General features: G+C 42.4%; 2 protein-coding genes across 6 annotated transcripts; both read right to left on the reverse strand.

Annotated features, from left to right (window-relative positions):
• Window positions 1-19: 19 nt before the first annotated feature.
• LOC133162000 (RNA-binding protein 4.1-like) lies at window positions 20-4,370 on the reverse strand. The gene is made up of 4 exons (XM_061290823.1): window positions 4,241-4,370; window positions 2,174-2,607; window positions 996-1,704; window positions 20-921 (listed from the first exon to the last, which is right to left on the reverse strand). Exons 2-3 carry the CDS (start codon window positions 2,583-2,585, stop codon window positions 1,004-1,006), a joined length of 1,113 nt encoding a protein of 370 aa, XP_061146807.1. The 5' UTR covers window positions 2,586-2,607; window positions 4,241-4,370; the 3' UTR covers window positions 20-921; window positions 996-1,003.
• Window positions 4,371-5,246: 876 nt separating this feature from the next.
• On the reverse strand, window positions 5,247-19,200 carry map4k2 (mitogen-activated protein kinase kinase kinase kinase 2). 5 transcript variants are annotated; one of them, XM_061282060.1, is made up of 32 exons: window positions 18,845-19,197; window positions 15,928-15,985; window positions 15,760-15,850; window positions 15,376-15,440; window positions 14,767-14,822; window positions 14,293-14,340; window positions 14,177-14,219; window positions 14,019-14,091; window positions 13,720-13,851; window positions 13,581-13,643; window positions 13,424-13,505; window positions 12,721-12,831; window positions 12,558-12,636; window positions 12,063-12,121; window positions 11,936-11,985; window positions 10,890-10,928; window positions 10,547-10,580; window positions 9,949-10,096; window positions 9,714-9,880; window positions 9,377-9,418; window positions 9,190-9,274; window positions 9,029-9,108; window positions 8,273-8,333; window positions 8,077-8,200; window positions 7,936-7,994; window positions 7,772-7,875; window positions 7,540-7,699; window positions 6,798-6,866; window positions 6,649-6,735; window positions 6,497-6,567; window positions 6,365-6,420; window positions 5,247-6,074 (listed from the first exon to the last, which is right to left on the reverse strand). In XM_061282060.1, the coding sequence occupies exons 1-32, from the start codon at window positions 18,935-18,937 to the stop codon at window positions 5,987-5,989; spliced, it is 2,577 nt and encodes an 858-aa protein (XP_061138044.1). In that variant the 5' UTR covers window positions 18,938-19,197; the 3' UTR covers window positions 5,247-5,986. The 5 variants fall into 5 exon arrangements, with proteins under 5 accessions (XP_061138044.1, XP_061138046.1, XP_061138045.1 ...); XM_061282062.1 differs by lacking the exon at window positions 18,845-19,197 and adding an exon at window positions 18,721-18,743; XM_061282061.1 differs by lacking the exon at window positions 10,890-10,928 and having other exon boundaries at window positions 18,845-19,196.
• Between the last annotated feature and the right edge of the window lie 77 nt (window positions 19,201-19,277).

Below are 19,277 nucleotides of genomic sequence, written 5' to 3' on the forward strand. Positions count from 1 at the left end.
TAAAAAAAACAAAACAAAATTGTCACCCAATTTGGTTTTTTTTTTATTAAAAAACAATTGTTTTGTATGTATGTTGGTACTACCACAGCAAGTAAGAAAAATACAATATTCAACTTCACCTATATGCAAAAAAGGCACAGAAAAAAAACAAATGGTGCCTCTTCGCATCGTCTTTTCCCTGAGTCATTCACCCTTAAGAGATCTTGCAACAGAAAAAAAATGTGTAACAAATCAGAAATATTCAGGTGAATGACACGTTAAATGCCTTGCTGTCACTCAATGACACTATTTCAAAGAACTGTCACTTCGGAAAGGCAAAAAGGGATATAAAATTTTAATTTTGGACACAAAATGAGTCAAACGTAAGGTTGGAATGTTTTTTTTTTTAGGTATTACTTGTTTTCAGCTTCTACTCAAACTTTAATTTTGGGATAATAATTGTAACGTGGCATTTAGATCCATTATTATTGTTAATGAAATTGCATGAACGGTAATCTAAACAAAAAAAAAGAAACTTTGTGACACAACAAATGACTGAAACACATCTCAGATAAACGCGAAATAGAGCCGATCATCGGTAATCACTTTTAGCCAGCAAACAAACGGAGGAAATTAATGACTACCGGTACACTACGTTTTTGCATCCTCCCGCGCATCCACAAACGTAAGCCAAGACAATTTTTAAACATGTGACGCTTGGAAAAAAAAATCGTTTTTTTTTGTGGTGAAGTTATGAGAAAAATATATATTTTTAAAATGTAAATTGAAAATATTGCAAAACGAGCAATGTACATAATGTGAAAAAAAAAACAGGACATAAATGTGACACAGAGAAAAAAGGTTGAGGGGGCGGACAAACCACGCCGTTTGATGGGAGTCTGGAAGCTTGACAAAACGACGCTCGCAGAAAAAGTCCGAGACCTAAAAATGAAAAATAAACATCCTTTTGTTGTTGCTTTTGCTGCCATTTCCCACGAAGAACGTCCGAGCCTTACCGTGGACTTCAGTAGGGCGCGTAGCGCTGTGCGAATTGCTCCTTGGGCCGCGGCGGCATGTAGGTGGTGCCGGGCGACAGCCGCTTGCGCTCATAACCGTAGCCCGCCGGGGCGCCGGCTAACCGGCCGATTGGGTTGTGCTCTCTCGCGTAGTAAGCGGCGGAGGGGGGCGCCGGCGCGGGCGGCGGACGCCGGTCGAACGGGTCCACGCCCGAGAACTTTGAGAGGGCAGAAGGGGGTGGGGGAGGAGGGGGAGGGGGGAGATAGGACATGCGGCGCTCCTCGAAATAACTGGAGCCGTAAGGGCGAGCTCGGTACTTCTCGTAGAAGTCGACACTAGAGTCTTGGTCGAAACCTGAAGACCTCTCACCGTACCGATCGCCCACCTCGGGGCCGGGCCTCCGAGGAGGGGGCGGCGGCGGCGGCGCCATGCCCCTGCCATAACTAGCCCGATTAAACGCAGCGCCAGGCATGTAATTAGGGGGCGCGGCGACCATTCCGTAGCCGCCTCGGCCAAAACCTTGGGGAGCGCGTGGGGGGCCCCGGCCGCCGAAACCTCTCATGTCGTCACCGTAGCTATTGTTGCGATCGACTGGACAGTCTTTTGACCAGTGACCATGTTTTCCGCAGACAAAGCAGCCGGTATGATCTCCCATTCCCGGGGCCGTGCGCAGCCGACTGGTGGACAGTTGTACGCTCATCAGTTTGCCTTGTAAGGAGAGAGAAGAGACGCATGAGACCGGAACCGAAAAAAACAAGCAACACCGAGCAAGAGCGGTCAAAATTGCCGTTGCGCGGCCGGTACCGTCCGCCGGCCTTTTCGGAACTTCTTAGCCTTCGGGAAGCCTGTCTGTTTTTTTCTTTTTTTAAATCCGATAACTCGATTCCCACAATATCATTTAAAGATAATTTTAGGGATGGATCCCATTCATTCCTGCTAAATATGGCGGTGAGAAAAATACTACGCCTTTCGAGTTTCATGTGTCACGGTGGCGCTGTTTCAGTTTGGCTGCTACTGTTTTCGGTCACTATTTAGCGGCGGTCAAAATGCCTTTTCAGAGCCCGGGTTAGTCACGCTCGCTGGCTGACAGGGGAAAAGAGCAGCTGGGGGATTTTGGGGGTCACGAGAGCACAATCCAAGTTTACGGACGGCACGGAGCACCAAACCGAGAGGTCACCTTTGAAGGCGGTGTTGTCCATCTTATTAATGGCTTCCAGGGCATCCTCCATTCGCTCCATGTGAACAAAGGCATAGTCCTTGACTACGTCACATTCCACTACCGAGCCAAACTCTTCAAACTTGGCCCGCAAAATGTCCGCCGTGACCCCGTCGCCGAGGTTGCCCACGTGCAGCTTGGTGCTGGACTTGGGTCTGCCTTTGCTCAGCTCCACGTTCATGCGCCAGCCGTTCATCTGGTGCTGGTTGAGGTTTCGAATGGCCTCCTCGGCCTCCGACAGGACGCTCATGTGCACAAAGCCAAAGTTCTTGACTATGTCGCACTCGGTGACTTTGCCGTACTTCTCGAAGAGGGCCCGCAGCTCCTCCACGCTGGTGTTGCAGGCCAGGTTGCCGATAAAGATTTTCACCATGACTGCGGCTGCTCGCTGGATCCTGGAAGAGTCCGACATGTCATTCCCATTGTAATCTTTTTTCCAAACAATTTTAAAGGCTTCTGTCGTTCATCGTCGAAATAAACCATTTTTAAAAAGATTAGCCGGGCAACCATTTTTGACAAGTGATGCAAGTTGACTAACTTATCAAACTACATTTTGGCGTCTGCACTCGTTTTCTCTCGAGCGCATCAGCTTTTCAGAAATTTACGTTGACGGAACACAGGACCAAGCAATATTTAGGAACGACTTTTTCGGAAAAGTCACAGCTATAGATAACGCTTTGAATGAATTCTTATTTTGAACACGCAGACAAAACAAGGCCTCGTTAACAAACTTCAATTAAGAGCTGATCAGTTCCCAAGACCTTTGACTTGCAGTCTTTTCAGCATTTATTCAAAATATGTTTCTGCTTAGTGGACAAATAATAGGAATAAAGCCACTTCTTAATCCAAATCTGCCATCTTCCATTGACAGAGAGATATTCTCACTCCACTTTCGGCAATTTGTAGACTCTTCCAACCCTCAAAATATTTGCTCTGCCCGGTTAGGCAAGCAAGCACAGGGGTCGGTTCCTGGTTCTTGATTCCTGGCACAAATAGTGGATCATATAACGGCGTATGCGCTGACAAAACCATGGACTGCAAACCCAAGTTCAACCAACCGGACAGAAGTTTGTCAGCACAGCACGCCCCTCTTCAAACGTTCCAGGTAGGTAAACAAAGACCATGGAGGCTCGTAGGTACTTAGGAAGACCCCAATGGAACCTTCAAGATCCAGAATCTTTTTGGGATGTGAACAAACTAGCAGGGTAGATGGGGAAGTTGTTGGATTGATACCTGCAGTGTGAAAGCCCCTATTTATTGGTTTATCAGCGTTCTTTGAACTTCCCCAACCTTTCTTTCAAAGTCAATGATATCACTTATGTTAATTAGATGCGGACTTTGGCTTTTTTGGCTCGGCACACTGTACTTTGTGATGCTAGTCAGCAGTTGACACGGGGACTATTTTAACATTCATTCCTCCAAATTCATGCTAATGGGCAATTCAAACTTATAAATCAGATGCATACATATTAGGAGTGTGCAGTAAGCCGGGCGCGGCTTGTTAAAAACACGCACGGGGAGACCGCCACACAGGGAGGCCGCAGCCCGCATTATTCTTGCAAACCGCTCATAAATAATGCCGCCCCGCTCTTGAAATCAAACGTGTAAAATAAACGCCTACTTAGTCAGTGTTGATTAAATCTATAAAGACAAACTACGCCGAATGGCTTTTGAAGCTATGGCGCAGTGGCTAGCGAACAAGGAGCGCTACGCAATGCTAAGCTAACACACACGAGGGTCGCTTGTTTGAAAGTTACATTAAATCAGACCTATTCGACTCAAACATATCTCGTCCAATTTGGCATTCTGCTTATAAATGTGTCTACCGAGCCTCTTAAAACGAAACCAATACCGCCTCTGGAAGAATTGGGGTCCGGAAGCTTGCCGTAAAGGGGCACAATACGTGAGCGAGGCAACGTTTTACCGAGCCAGTCAAGGTCGGTGTGGGTTGGTCAAAGCGGGAGACTATTAAATATTAACCATGGGTGAGTTATACATCGCATGTTTAGTGTAAAACGGCAAACTTACCGATGTGGAAGAATATAGGCCGCGGCGCCAATGAATAAGGAGTGAAATGGCGCCTTCAATGAAGCACCAATGCTGCGTCTTACTCTTTCCCTGTTTGTGACTCAACGCCACAAAGGAACGTTGCTGCCCCCTATTGGTCACAAAAGGGACTATTCTCGCAACGAAAGCGACGGCCTTGATGACGTTTCTGTTTTAATTACAGACTCCCAGTATGTACTAATTCCATTTTGCCTGACACGGTGTTAATTAATACGACTTTAATTAATTGCGCTTGAGGGAAAAAAAAGACCCTTTAACTCTTCAGTATAGAGCACTTTCAAAATATGATCAATATTCTATGATGTTAGATTTAGGACCGCACAACAATGATTTAATGTTTGAAATATCTTATATATACACTACCGTTCAAAAGTTTGGGGTCACAAAATTGTTTGGGTGACCCCAAACCTTTGAACGGTAGTGTAGATATTATTATAATAAAATATTATGAATTAAATATTATAAATTATATTTTATATTTGTATAAGATTATATATAATCTATGAATATCAGTATATATTATAAGATTTTTTACACAGAAGATTATACATATAATCTATAAATAATCATCTAAATAAATATATACACTACCGTTCAAAAGTTTTGTGACCCCAAACTTTTGAACGGTAGTGTATTTTGAACTTTTTAACTTTTTTGAAAAGAACAATGACCTAAAACAGTAATAGAAAAATGTGAACATTGTGAATATCCATCGTATGAATTTGTGAAAAAAATTTTTTTGGGGAGGAATATGAAAATAATATTAAATTATATAATATTCCTGACAGCTTCAGTTGATCAGAATCAAAGGTTTCCATTGGATTCCATAAAAAAATGCATTTTTGACCCACTTATGGGAGTTTGGGGTTGTAATACAAAAACTACAATTTCCTAAAATGTATAAAAGGTAAGTTAAATATTTAAATGCCATTATGTCAAAAACATGTTTTTTGAGGAATACCTGGAATATGAAAAGATAACTTTTTATTACATTTTTGACCAACTTAAGGGTTAAAATGATGTCAAACGTGCAAGTCAAAACATTTTTGTACTTATGTAGAAATAAAAACAGGTTTATTTCCTGTGTGATGCAATATTCTGTCCTAGGTCCAATATCAACCATCGTTGTGACACAATCTCTGTCGAGGTTACTAGTGACATTAAAACAAGAACATTTTCTCATATAAAATACATGTTACAAGCATAGTGTACAAATGTTATAAATTGATCAACAATTACCCTCAAGACATGGTTACATGCAAATAATATTCAAGTATCTCTGGGATAGGTGTTGAGCTATACAGTGCATGTTCCATAAATAATAGTTATATTCTACAAAAAATAAAAGATTTAGCGTAGTGGAACATACCTTACAACTTAATGGTGTTCTCTCGGTCGCAAGTTGTCCATGTTTTGTTCAGTAAATTCTAATAAATACCTACCGCTGTTTACAGTTAGCAGTAGCCTCAGCTCCCCGTCTAATAAAATGACGATTCCTTCATATTTAAATAAACCACACGCTCGTACACCGTATGATTCGGTCTTGTGCGATAGTGATTGCGTTTTTCTGGATCTGGAAAATCAAAGAATGTGGCTCCAGTATTGCTACCATGTTTAAGGGCGGTACATTCAAGTTAAATTCCATGTTGCCAACAAGGACAAATGGAAGTGGTTGAAAATACTTTTTAGACTTGCTCCAGAAAAATTTCAATAACTGCTTTCATGGCCTGTCAAAATGTAGACGTTACTCAGCGCTGAGGGCTCGTCGGTCGGTGTGCTCTGAAGGATGATGTCTCTAGGGAAGAGAAAAAAAAAAGAACTCAAAGGAGACATTCCAAAGTACCTTGAGGACAGTGATTTAAAAAATAAAATAAAAGTCGAGATTAAATTTCAATCTTGTTACGTAGTGTACATACAAACTACCTTAGTGTTAGCTAGAATTAGCCTAGTAGCCACGTAGATGGATTTCAAATGGGATCCCACGGAAAAATACATCCTTTGTTATGTATGGGGTGGGATCCAGGAGGTTTAAGTACAGTCAATTTAAAACCTTTTTTTTATTATAAAAAAAGGGGGCTCACATACCTGTTAGTTCCCAAAACTCGAAATACTCGACTCTCGTCTGTAATTTCCTGCGTTACCTGCAAATCAAGGGAAATGTGAGCCATTTATACGCCGACGGCGTGGTTGTAGCAAAACGTGTTGAGCCTCCATCACCTCGTTCGAGTGAAAGCTCCTTCCTTTCAGGCCGTGCTTCCAAAAAGCCAGCACACTGTCCTGCAAGCAAACTGCAACAAATGGAAATCAAAGACGTTGAAAAGTTTAAAATCACCTTTTTTAAATGATAGTTGGGTTTTTTTTCTTTTTACCGAGAGTTTCAATGGGGAAGTCAAACACCATTTCAGCAGCAAGCTCCTTGGATGGAAGGCCCTGGAGGTTTACAATCTTGACGCTTTCTGTAGTGTCGAAAAGTTACATTTCAGAAATGACCGGCAAGTCAAAAACGAAGGTGACTTACTTTCAAATGCGATGAGAACGCTGTCTCGGTCCAACTGGGTGACCTGTACGGCCTTCACTTCCCCGTTTTCTATAAAGGAACAATTTTTAGTGCTTTCCAGAGTTTGGAATTTTCCACCATTTAAGTCATCAAGCATTTATTTATTTATTTTCATTCATTTTTTCATTTATTTTGGGGAGGTTGCATCTTAAAAGCTGATTACCGTAATTTTCGGACTATAAGTCGCACCCGAGTATAAGTCGCACCAGCCATAAAATGCCCAGAAAAGTGAAAAAAAAACACATTTATGTATATAAGTCGCTCCTGAGTATAAGTCGCCCCCCCCACCCAAACTATGAAAAAAAACGCGACTTATAGTCCAAAAATTACGGTATATATTTTTAAATGTTTATTTATTTTCATTCATTTAAGTCATTTATCGTAATTTTCGGACTATAAGTCGCGTTTTTTTTCACAGTTTGGGTGGGGGGGGGCGACTTATACTCAGGAGCGACTTATATACATATATGTTTTTTTTCACTTTTTTGGCCGTTTTATGGCTGGTGCGATTTATACTCCGGTGCGATTTATAGTCCGAAAATTACGGTATTTATTTTGAGGGGGGGGGGGGTTGCGTCTTAAAATCTGATTCGATATTTTTAAATGTTCTTTCTATCCAGATTTGTGAGCTGACAACCTTGCTGTCTTCCTGGAGACACCTTCAATGCTTTTTTTTTTTTAACCCAGAGAGTCGCATCCATACCGGGCTCCGAAATGGGCGTGCCGTTCAGCTCGACGATATCAAACTTGAGGTTGCCGTCGGCGCAGTCCCTCACCCCCACGCACAACTGGGGGAATTCGTCGGTGACCAAAACCAGCAGCTCAAATATAGCCAGGCGGTCGGGGAGCTTCGTCACGAGGTGCTACCAACAGAACGGAAGACGTTAACTCAAAACGCTCTGAGCCTCCACTCTGGCAATAAAGAGGCTGCGAACCTTGAGGTGCATGAACTTTTGGAGAGGCTCGTACCACAAGAGCAGAACGAGGCCGGACGGAACGGCTCCGCAGAGAAAAGTACTGTCCGTGTACGGGTTTCGAGCTGGAACACAAACGTCGAGATGAGACCGAGACAAGACGTCCGGTACGGCACGGGCCTTACCGACACTGCACCTCCTGCATCCTTTTGTGTCGGGGATCTTCACAGATAAGGCAAACTTTCTGAGGAGACAACAGAAGCCAAAAAATAAAAATAAAAAATGACTTTCTCGGTCGAATGGTCACGGCCATGTGAAATCCCTACCGAGTGCCGATCTTGTCGGCGAAACGGCTGGTGCCGAGCGACAGACTGCCGTGTTTTTTCGACAAATGTCCCTTCTGCTCAAACAGGGCGCTCAGACTGTGGGAATAAAGCTGGGACGATTTTCCTGTCGTGAAACGGGGCGGGGTGGGGGGTTAGGGTTGTTTGGTGAGAGCGGACCCGGGATACTTTGCGTTACCTGACACGGACATCAGCACATTGTTCATCACATACAGCCATGTGCATCGCTGGGGGAACAGCTGTGTGAGGAGAACAAGACCACACTACAAATCAGGCGGTGTGTTTCAGGAAAAAAAAAAAAAAATTCACCCCAAAATTGTGTATATATGTATATATATATATATATATATATATATATATATATAAATTTAAAAATAAAAAAACTAAAAATATGAAATCAGTCAATGGCCAAAAGAGGACGACACAAAATGATTCGGTTAAGAAATTAAATTTATATATATACATACACTACCGTTCAAAAGTTTGGGGTCACAAAATTGTTTGGGTGACCCCAAACTTTTGAACGGTAGTGTAAATATTATTATAATAAAATATTATGAATTAAATATTATAAATTCTATTTTATATTTGTATAAGATTATATATAATCTATGAATATAAGTATATATATAGATTATAAGATTTCTTACACAGAAGATTATATATATAATCTATAAATAATGATCTAAATAAATATATACACTACCGTTCAAAAGTTTGGGGTCACCCAAACAATTTTGTGACCCCAAACATTTGAACGGTAGTGTATATATATATATATATATATATAGTATATATTATTATTATTATTTACAATGAACATGTGATACGGCATCTAATAAATATCTATATTGATATATATAGTTTTTAATTTTTATTAATTATTTATTCATTTATTTACACTGAACAGGGGAACATGATGTCATTTCTGTACCTTCTCCAGTGTATCTTCATGAAGTTCATTCAGGTTGAGTGTGTAGATTCCCTCCTCTGCTCCAAGAATCAGATACTGGTCTGGGATGGAGAGAGAGAGCAGGGCCGTCAGCGCTCACCGACTTTTGTGTCGCACAACTTAAAACGATATGAAAAGTTGACCTCTCGTCCTGGGAAAAATCCAGGTGACGGCACAGTGGATTTTGAGAGGGCAGCCGTTGAAGACTTTGGAAAAGCAAGCCCCCATCTATGGGGAAAAAAAAAAATCAATCATAGTTCCATTTTTTTTTTTTGCATTTGAGTATGAGCTCAAAGCAACTTGTGTGTTAGGGTTAGTTTTGACACTTACATGCACTTGAGGGGTGGGAGGAAGTCCATGAAAATCTGCCCTCTAGAAATAGGACAAAAACGGGAAGGCCTCATTTAAAACGCACCAGATCTTTTCCAAACACATTTAAAACATATCGATTATTCTTTGTGGTATTCTGTCGAAATGTTTGTGTCCAAATCCCCGCTGCTTCCGAAGCGTCAACTGATGCTAATCGCTAGCATGTTAGCATTGTCAGTCTCAGGAGCGCAAACCATGATATGAGGGAACAAAATCTTGATCAAAACTAATTAGGAATTGAAAGTTAGCTTATAAGAAATAATAAATAAATATAAATATAGCCATGTTTTAAACTCACAGGTTCCTCCGTCTTTTTCCTGAGTGTGCTCCATTCAGGTGAGAGGGGAGTCTGTTTTTCAGCGCTGGATTTCCTCCTCTCTGTCGTCACAGCACCCCCCGCTGGCAGACACGGGTCACTGCAGCGCTGCCTGATGTCCTGCGTGGCCGAGCACCGGGCCAAGACGGCTAAGAGACGGATGGCGACAGAGTCACGACCGGCGAGTCGCGCACAGGCGCCATTAACGGGGCCGTACCGGTTGAGTCGGGCGCGATGGAAGCATCCGGGCCCAGCGTACAGCTCGGCCTCTCCGTCACGTCTTTGTCCCCGGCGTTGACGCTTAAAGAGCAAAATGCCGGCAGGGAGGCGGTCGTGGGACTGAACAGACCGCTCTTCCTTCCTCCCTAGAACGGCGAATGAAAGACGACATCATCTAGCATGACAGTAAGAGGCTGACAAAGCCGCAGAGATTTTTGCCAGTCAGAAAAAATCGATTGTCCATGATCATTTTGGGACAAATCAATGATCCAATCAGAGCAATTTTATATATAAGAAATCCAATTATTATATTATTATTATTAATATACAGATATACCGTTTTTTTCCATGTATAATGCGCAAAATTTTATTAATTTATTGTCCTAAAATCTGGGGTGCGCATTATACATGGAAAAAAACGGTAATTTTTAATAAGAAATTGACAGACAAAAAACAGCCTGAAAAGGGGAAATCTGACCCAAATAAAAGGACGTTCAGGATTATTAAAAGAAAAAAAAAATGACATGGGACTTCTAGAGCTATGCAAAAAAAAAAATTATGACAGAATTTTTGTGTGCATGTAGTTGATCACTCACGTCAGTAGATGGCGCCCTCTTTATGGTTAAACTCCTGAAAAAAAGAAAACGGGATCAAGCTCTCGTCACCGAGTGAGCGTCGGGATTAGGCGAAAGTCGGATGACGTGACCGTGACGATCAAAGCCAAACACACATGGGGAAGGACGAGCACGTCGACACACATCCGGGAAACAAACCAGTGGGTTTGCGGGGGATCGCAAAATCCAGATTATGGATCAACAGGATGGCATTTTTAGGATTAGGAGGAGGAGCTAAACACAAACCCACTGGATGAGCTCAGGGACCTGCTGTTTTGCATGACAAAATGGGAGGGGCGAGCTGGAGAGGATGGGCGTGGCCTACCTCAGCTGCAAAGCTTGCTCCACACATTCCAGCAGGCTCCTGCAACAGGAAGACCTGCTGTTTATCTGGCCAGAGGCCTCGGCGGCCCACAACAATGGCGGGGAAGGAAACGCCACGCCAATTGGTCTTCAAAAAAAAATTTGGTCGACGCCGAAGTCTAGACAAAGGCTAAGCGACCATTTCAAGCAGCAACCCAATAATTTTTTTTTTTGCAGTTTTGGGGGGGTAAATGGTTAAATATGAATGTTATCTTTGTCTTGTGTTCGGCTGTGTTATTGTAAAATAATTACCGTATTTTCCGCACTATAAGGCGGACCTAAAAACTTCCAATTTTCTCAAAAGCCGACAGTGCGCCTTATAATCAGGTGCGCCTTATATATGGACCAATATTGAGCCACTACAGCAGGCGTGTCCAAAGTCCGGCCTGTGGGCCAAATGTATAGATCTTCTATATGGACAAAGTTTTAAAATGGGCCATTCATTGAAGGTGCGCCTTATAATCCGGTGCGCTTTATATATGGACAAAGTTTTAAAATGGGCCATTCATTGAAGGTGCGCCTTATAATCCGGTGCGCCTTATAGTGCGGAAAATACGGTAAATATAAAGAATCACCAAATATCTGCCCAAGAATCAAAATCTGCATTATAGTGCCTCAAGTGGTCAGCATGTGCAGAGCAGAAGGAGCAGCACTATGTCCACCAAATTCAATAAATTGGCACATTGGCTGCCTCACAGATGGGAATGATAGATTTGTTGTTTGTTTTTTACTTGAGAAAATAAATAAATATAAATACTGTTGCAATCCTTCTTTTAAATCATTTATTATTTCTAAAAGCACATATATTTCTCATACACTATAATTATTCTAATTATTATTTCAGGGCTGCTGGAAGAGATGAATGGCATTTGTGGCATTCATTCATTTCAGTGGGGTGAGCTGATGTGAATTCCGCCTACAACTACAGGGCTGCTCGGTTTGACCCGCTTTGTATTCGAAATTCGAAAAAATCAAAAGATTCCCATATGACACGGAAAAGTGTCTTACGGTGAGTCGTCTTCATCCCCAGACAAGCTCCAGTCGTCGTCGTACGAGCTCTGTTGGGGGGAGAAAACGACGCCGTTAGCTCGGGTACGTGATTATTTACTTATGGATCAATCAGCGCAGCGGTTACCAGATTAGGATAAGGTTCCGTGACTTTCCTCAGCGGTGGCCCAAACGTCACTTGGCCAACTACAAAAACACATTTAAAAAAAAAAAAACCACGATAGTATGGAGCGGAAGACACGACAATTGAAATTTAACGTTGATACTTTAGGAAGTCCGATTCATTGGTAGTTTGAAACTGGACTGAGACGCCGATTAAGAGAGTGCGAGTATAAAAGTGTGTGTCAGACACGCTATTGGCATGTGGTCCGTGCCATCCACCGAGCAGGCCTCGCAACCCGCATGTATGCACGAGGGCGGCCGGCCGACTGACTGAGGGTCTTTTGTCCTTCCTCGACCACATCGCCAAGATGACGTCATTGGGTGTCCGGACAAGGGAAGCCACTCTTCGTTGCCGTCAAGACATCCGGTTACGCGCCGCCAATTCTCCACGCTCGATCCGATGAATGATAAATGAATCCCAACTAAATGACGCGATTAAAAAAAAAAGATCCCCACTCACATTGTTCTTCAGACACGGTTCTCTCCACAGGTAGGTGTTTCCCTGCCGACTGGATCTTGTCCGGGGCTTGGAGACCAATCTGTCGACAGTGACCATGCTAAGAATGCTATCCGTTTGCTATGGTTTAGCGGGCGGGAGTGTCCGCCGAGCTGCGGCAGCTGACCTCCAGCTCGTTGTCGTCCATGTTGTGCGAGGCGTGCAGCTCGGGGTTGTTGGCGGTGTCCAGCAGCTCCATGACCAGCTTGCGGCTCAGCAATTGTGTCACGAACGGATGCTGGAAGAAAAGAAGATGGATGGATGGATGGATGGATGGATGGATGGATGGATGGATGGATGGATGGATGGATGGATGGATGGATGGATGGATGGATGGATGGATGGATGGATGGATACTAGATAAATGGATAGACATGGATCGATGGATACTAGATAGGTAGGTAGGTAGGTAGGTAGGTAGGTAGGTAGGTAGGTAGGTAGGTAGGTAGGTAGGTAGGTAGGGTTAGGGATAGATAGATAGATAGATAGATAGATAGATAGATAGATAGATAGATAGATAGATAGATAGATAGATAGATAGATAGATAGATAGATAGATAGATAGATAGATAGATAGATAGATAGATAGATAGATAGATAGATAGATAGATAGATAGATAGATAGATAGATAGATAGATAGATAGATAGATAGATAGATAGCTAGATAGATAGATAGATAGATAGATAGATAGATAGATAGATAGATAGATAGATAGATAGATAGATAGATAGATAGATAGATAGATAGATAGATAGATAGATAGATAGATAGATAGATAGATAGATAGATAGATAGATAGATAGATAGATAGATAGATAGATAGCTCACCTGTAGTAGTGTCTCAGCGGACGGCCTTTTCCGAGGATTTTTGATGAGCGCCATCTTGACGAAGCTTTGGAAACCCGGAGACCTGCGGCGCCATGGCAAAAAGTCGATCGATCAAAGACCAATTGTGAAAGTATGAGGAGCGGTCATTGAAACGTACCATTTGGTCTTTTCCTTCAGTTTTGGTGGTTGGAAGCTGCTCTTGGACATCAGCATCAAAGCTCTAAAAATGGAGCAAGTGGATGTTGCTGAGAAAAAACCTGCACAAGTTGCGGTTCCGTTCGCCGCTGCGGTCTGACCTCATCGGGTGGAGGTCGAACATGGGGGGCTGGAGCTCGGCCAGTTCGATGGCGGTGATACCCACGGCCCAGATGTCGCACAGGTGGTTGTAGCCGCCCTTCTTCTCCACTGCCGCCACCTCTGGAGCCATCCTGCACGCACGCAGAGCAGTTTCTGATTCCGGAGTTCCTCAAGGTAGCGTTCGAGGCCCACTTTGCTTTTCTTTTGACACACCATTGCGTCATCATTCAAGTTCTCTGCCCATGCTGTGATGGTGAATACTCCTGACTTCTTCTTGCACTTAACTGAATGCCCTTACCAGTAGGGCGTCCCGATGAACGACTTCCTTTTGGCCACGGAGGCACTGATCTCCGCTGCCACCCCAAAATCCGCTACAAAACACACGCATGGGAAATTTACGACCGGCCGGTCTGATCATTTGTGACAAAGCAAGTATGCGTCCGGATCTTAACCGACCCAGTTTGACATCTCCTCGCTCTGTCAAAAGAATGTTGGCGCCCTGTTGAGAGAAAAATTCCGTTTGAATGCATGACCAGACAAAGACTTAAGTTACGCAACGCAGCTCGCCTTACCTTGATGTCTCGATGCATTTTGCCGGTTTCATGCAAGTGGTACAAACCCTACGAGACATAAAAGGATATTCGATGACGCAATCGCAAAGTTTCTCCGTTTGGTTGTAATTCCACAATCGACCACTAGATGGCGGTACAGTGGTAAGTATTTCAGCATGAGCGCTTCTTTGAATGTGACTGACTAAGAGACGCATTTAAAGGCAACGGACTTCTTCCAACTTTTTGTTAAGTCATGTGACGGTCTTCAAAGTGTACCGTGGCCTAAACCGGGCGACACGAAACCTTTGACCAGGGTCACCCGTAACGACGGAACGCAATGCCTGTTTCTCGCCACTTTGTTGAGGGATAAACGTGCTACTGAGCTGTCCTGTCCTGTGTCTGGCGGCAAACATGAGTCACCGTGCTGGCGGCCAAGCAGAGGAGAGTTCACAGCGTAACTACAGCCCGTCGTGTAATAATAAACCAAAATATTACCTGGAGGGTTTCTCTGCACACATACGCAATCTGTTTCTCCTTTAATGGGCCTGTCACTTTAGGGGAAAAACACAAAAATGACAAAAAAAAGGCCACATTTCAAAATAAATAGAGATAAACAAATCATTAAATAAATAAAACTACAGCAAATAAACAAATACCGTATTTTCCGGACTAAAAGGCACACCTAAAAACCTAAAATCTTCTCAAAAGCCGACAGCGCGCCTTATAGTCCAGTGCGCCTTATATATGGACTAAATTCCTAAATTCGAACTGGCCCGAAGCATTGTGTCATGAAATCAAGCATAAGTGGCCTGCTGAAGACTATGAATCATGAATCAAAAAGACTATGGATCATTATTTTGTGATTATAAAGTCATTTGTTGCATCTGAAGTTGAAATAAAAAAGATAAAATGGAGAATGATTTGATTTGGATTAAAAATCTGACATGATGCATTCATGGTGCGCCTTATAGTCCGGTGCGCCTTATATATAGATTAAGTTTTAAAATGGGCCATTCATTGAAGGTGCGCCTTATAGTCCGGAAAATACGGTAATTAAATTAAAAACTTTTTTTTTTTTTTAAATACAGCTGTATCTTTTCATACCGTGGTAGATGTCCTGAAGAGAGCCTCCCCCACAGTATTCCATGCAGATCCACAGTTTGGTGTTCCTGGGCGAGAATATCAACAGTTTGCTTAAATTCACAATAAAGAAAAAAATTATATGCACACTTTTAAAGTAATACAATTAAAAAATATATTTTTTTCAGTAGAAACAGCGTCACAGAGGACTGATTCCTCTTTACAGAAAGCAAATCTTGTCTTTTTTTTTCCAAAACTGACAAAATTAATAAGTACCGTATTTTCCGGACTATAAGGCGCACCAGACTATAAGGCGCACCTTCAATGAATGGCCCATTTTAAAACTTAATCCTTATATAAGGCGTACCGGACTATAAGGCGCACCATGTGTGTATTGATGCCAAATACCTGTGGTAGCTGCCAAAGTAGGCCACGATGTTCTTGTGCTTGCATTCGCTCATCATGGTGATTTCCTGCTGGATGGACGTGATGTCATCGCCTGGACAAGTGAAAACGCTTCAAAGTCAGGTCGGGAAGCCGCGCGGATTGCATCATTCGCCAAAAGTTACCACTGACATGGGTCCAGCTTGACGATCTTGATGGCGGCCAGTTCCGATGTGCGGATGTTGCGAGCCTGCAGTCGGATGAAAAAAAAATTTGGAATTCAAGTCTTCAAGTCTTATTGTTGTTTTACTAATTATAAATAATCCTATCATAATTAAGTTTAATTAAATCAAATAGCACTTGTAATATTTTCTCATTTAATTATTATTGTTCTATATAAACTAAGCATGTAAATTTGTAAATATTAATGTGTTTTAAGCATTTTTACTTGCGCTAAATAAATCAACCAATCAAATAAAACACGAAACGTGAAAGGTGCTGCTAAAATAAATCATTCAAATAATATTTCTTTATCATATAACATAGCAATTGCATTTTTTAATTTTTCAAATCATATTTTTTTTATCATATAATATACATTTTTTAAGCATATATATTGGTTATCGTAATTTTACCCTGCCATAATTCGGCGTTGGGCTAAAATAGGCACAAGCCACATGACGGACAACGTCCACAACAAGCTGCAAATAATGCGTTTGTGCCAACATCTGAAACGTGGGCATGGCGACAAAGTTGTGGCTTCAGGTCGCGTTGTTGCTGTGGAAAAGTTCAAAGGGCGCGAGCATCTCGGAACCACATCAACAGAGGCCCGCGCCAAAATAACGACCCGGGATGAAGGATGGCGGCCTGCTGCCTTTCACATCTGGCCTGGCATGCAGCCGTGACGTCGTGTTTTCACACTGGCATCCATCCGCACAACGTCAAATGCACGTTCACTTCCTGTTTTCCTTCCTGTTTGAGCACCGCACTTCCTGTCAGCAATTGAGAGACGCAATCTAGCCCCAAATAGCCGCCTGGGCTGCTTTACAGTAGAGCACAACCAATTCCATATACTGTCTGTATATACACTACCGTTCAAAAGTTTGGGGTCACAAAATTGTTTGGGTGACCCCAAACTTTTGAACGGTAGTGTATATATTTATTTAGATAATTATTTATAGATTATATATATAATCTTCTGTGTAAAAAATCGTATAATATATATGTATACTGATATTCATAGACTATATATAATCTTATACAAATATAAAATATAATTTATAATATTTAATTCATAATATTTTCTTATAATAATATCTACACTACCATTCAAATGTTTGGGGTCACCCAAACAATTTTGCGACCCCAAACTTTTGAACGGTAGTGTACATCAACATTAGGGTATCCCAACTGTCTCGCCGTGGCTCACGTGACCTCAGAGCATCTTAAACTGAGGGAAGACACTGTCACATGTCCGGAGGTGGAGACCCTTTTTTTTTTTTTCTCACGCATTTTCGCCTCCCACAGAGGCCATTGTCCTCGACTGGGCACCCTTCTATGTCTCCATTCTGCAGACGGGACACAAGGCCGAGGGAAGTCCAAGACATTGAGCGAATGTGTTCATTCACATTTTGACACATTTGTAAGTTTGCTCGATTACAAAGAAATCACTCATCACTCATTTCTATGGCTGTGGTAATGCACAGAGTATCATATCCAGCTCAAGGTCCATGTAAATGATGCATTAGTACTTTTTTGTCCCAAGTAGCACATATTTGGCATACGAGTAGACACAAGTGAAGCAAAATTGTCCTCTACTGGTATTACATTATATGCTTAGCTAGTACAAAGTTGTCAACTAGTCCACAGTGTCGCCTCACTACTCGTAATATTGTTGTCCTATAGTATGCTGCAGCGTGTGCAGGAAATCCAACTGTGTAGCTTTCGGGGAAAATGAATATTAATGGATATTCAGCATAATGTACAACTCTTCATTGAGTATTTTCTTTTACTACCGTTTTTTTCCATGTATAATGCGCCCCCATGTATAATACGCACCCTAAAAATGGCATGCTGGAAAGAAATCCTGTACCCATGTATAATACGCACCCAAATTTGGACTCCTACTTAAGTCCGTGAACGTAAAATTATTTCAGAAAGAAGATCATCTTTGGGAACAACCGGATGTTATTCTGCCGGTCAGTATCACTGCGCATGCGCTAGCAAACTCGATAGCGAAGAAATGTTTCGGATTTGTGTAGGGTACATTGTGACAGCAAACGAGCAGGTGATCCAGCAAGCGTCTGATACGAGAGCAACGTGTTCGTATGGAGCGTGTTTGAAGTGAACAGCAGAGAAGAAAGAAAGCGCATCTGTAATGGCGGCCTCCGTATCATATCCGGATAAAAATATATATATATTAAAATTGTACCCATGTATAATGCGCACCCCAGATTTTAGGACAATAAATGAGTTATCTTTTGCGCATTATACATGGGGAAAAACGGTAATAGAAGCTATTCTGTACACTAGTAACAATAATGTGTGACTAGTTGACAGCTGTGTACCACAAAGAATTGAAATATAAACTAGAAGCACTAGTTAGTATGTCGTGGCGCAGTTCTGTCTTATTAATAACATTTACTTGTCCTACTAGTTGTTCCACCGATGTGTCGAAACCAGTTCTACGACCGCACCTGATTGTCTTGGGTGAAATGACAACTCGTTAAAGCATTTATTCAATCTCTTCGCTAGCCATTTTAAGCTCGTCCACTCACGTGAGGCAAAAGTGTACGAGTGAAATGCCGAAGGCGTTAACTGCAAGAGTTGAAAATGTCACTCGCGACACACTTGCCAAGTCGCCCGGTCGAGATGAACTGTGCTCCAGCCAAATTCAATGACATTCTGCCTCCTATCCATCATCAATGGAGAAAACTTCTCCTTTTTCTGAGTCGAAATCACTCACTGTACGCAAAAAGGGTGTACCTAATGATGTGTCTTCAATGATTGTGCATCAAGTTTTGCGTCGCTTCATTTTCTCATCACACTATTTTTCGTGGTCATAAAATACATTCAAACTCGAAGAAGGTCATTGGTTGAAAAGTCTCACCTTGAAAACGTCCCCGTAGGTGCCGCACCCGATCCGGTGGATGAGCGCGTAGTCGTCCAGCGGGTCGAGGAATGACACCCCGATTCGCTCCATGTTGGCGGGCGGGCTGTCGTGGTGCTGTTGCCGCCGCTGTTGGTGGTGCGCGGGAGCTTTTGGTGTCTAGGCGGCGCCGCACATGCCGCTTTGCTGCTCCTAACGCCGAGGACAAAGAACAGCGATTGGAGGCCCCCCTCCAAAGATGATGAAGGAGAAAAAAAAAAGACACGGAAACAAACGAGTTTTAAAGAAACACGCGCGCGCTGCGGAGAAGGAAAACCTGCTGGAGTCCAACGTGGATGAGCAAAACAAAAACACAAAAAAAAAATGGCCACCAATAATCGCGCAATTCCGGATTAAGTCTGCAGTTTTTTTTGTTTTTTTTAAACACGATTAA

This window comes from Syngnathus typhle, linkage group LG1 (genome assembly GCF_033458585.1).
Source record: "Syngnathus typhle isolate RoL2023-S1 ecotype Sweden linkage group LG1, RoL_Styp_1.0, whole genome shotgun sequence".
In the NCBI taxonomy this organism is placed as follows: domain Eukaryota; kingdom Metazoa; phylum Chordata; class Actinopteri; order Syngnathiformes; family Syngnathidae; genus Syngnathus; species Syngnathus typhle.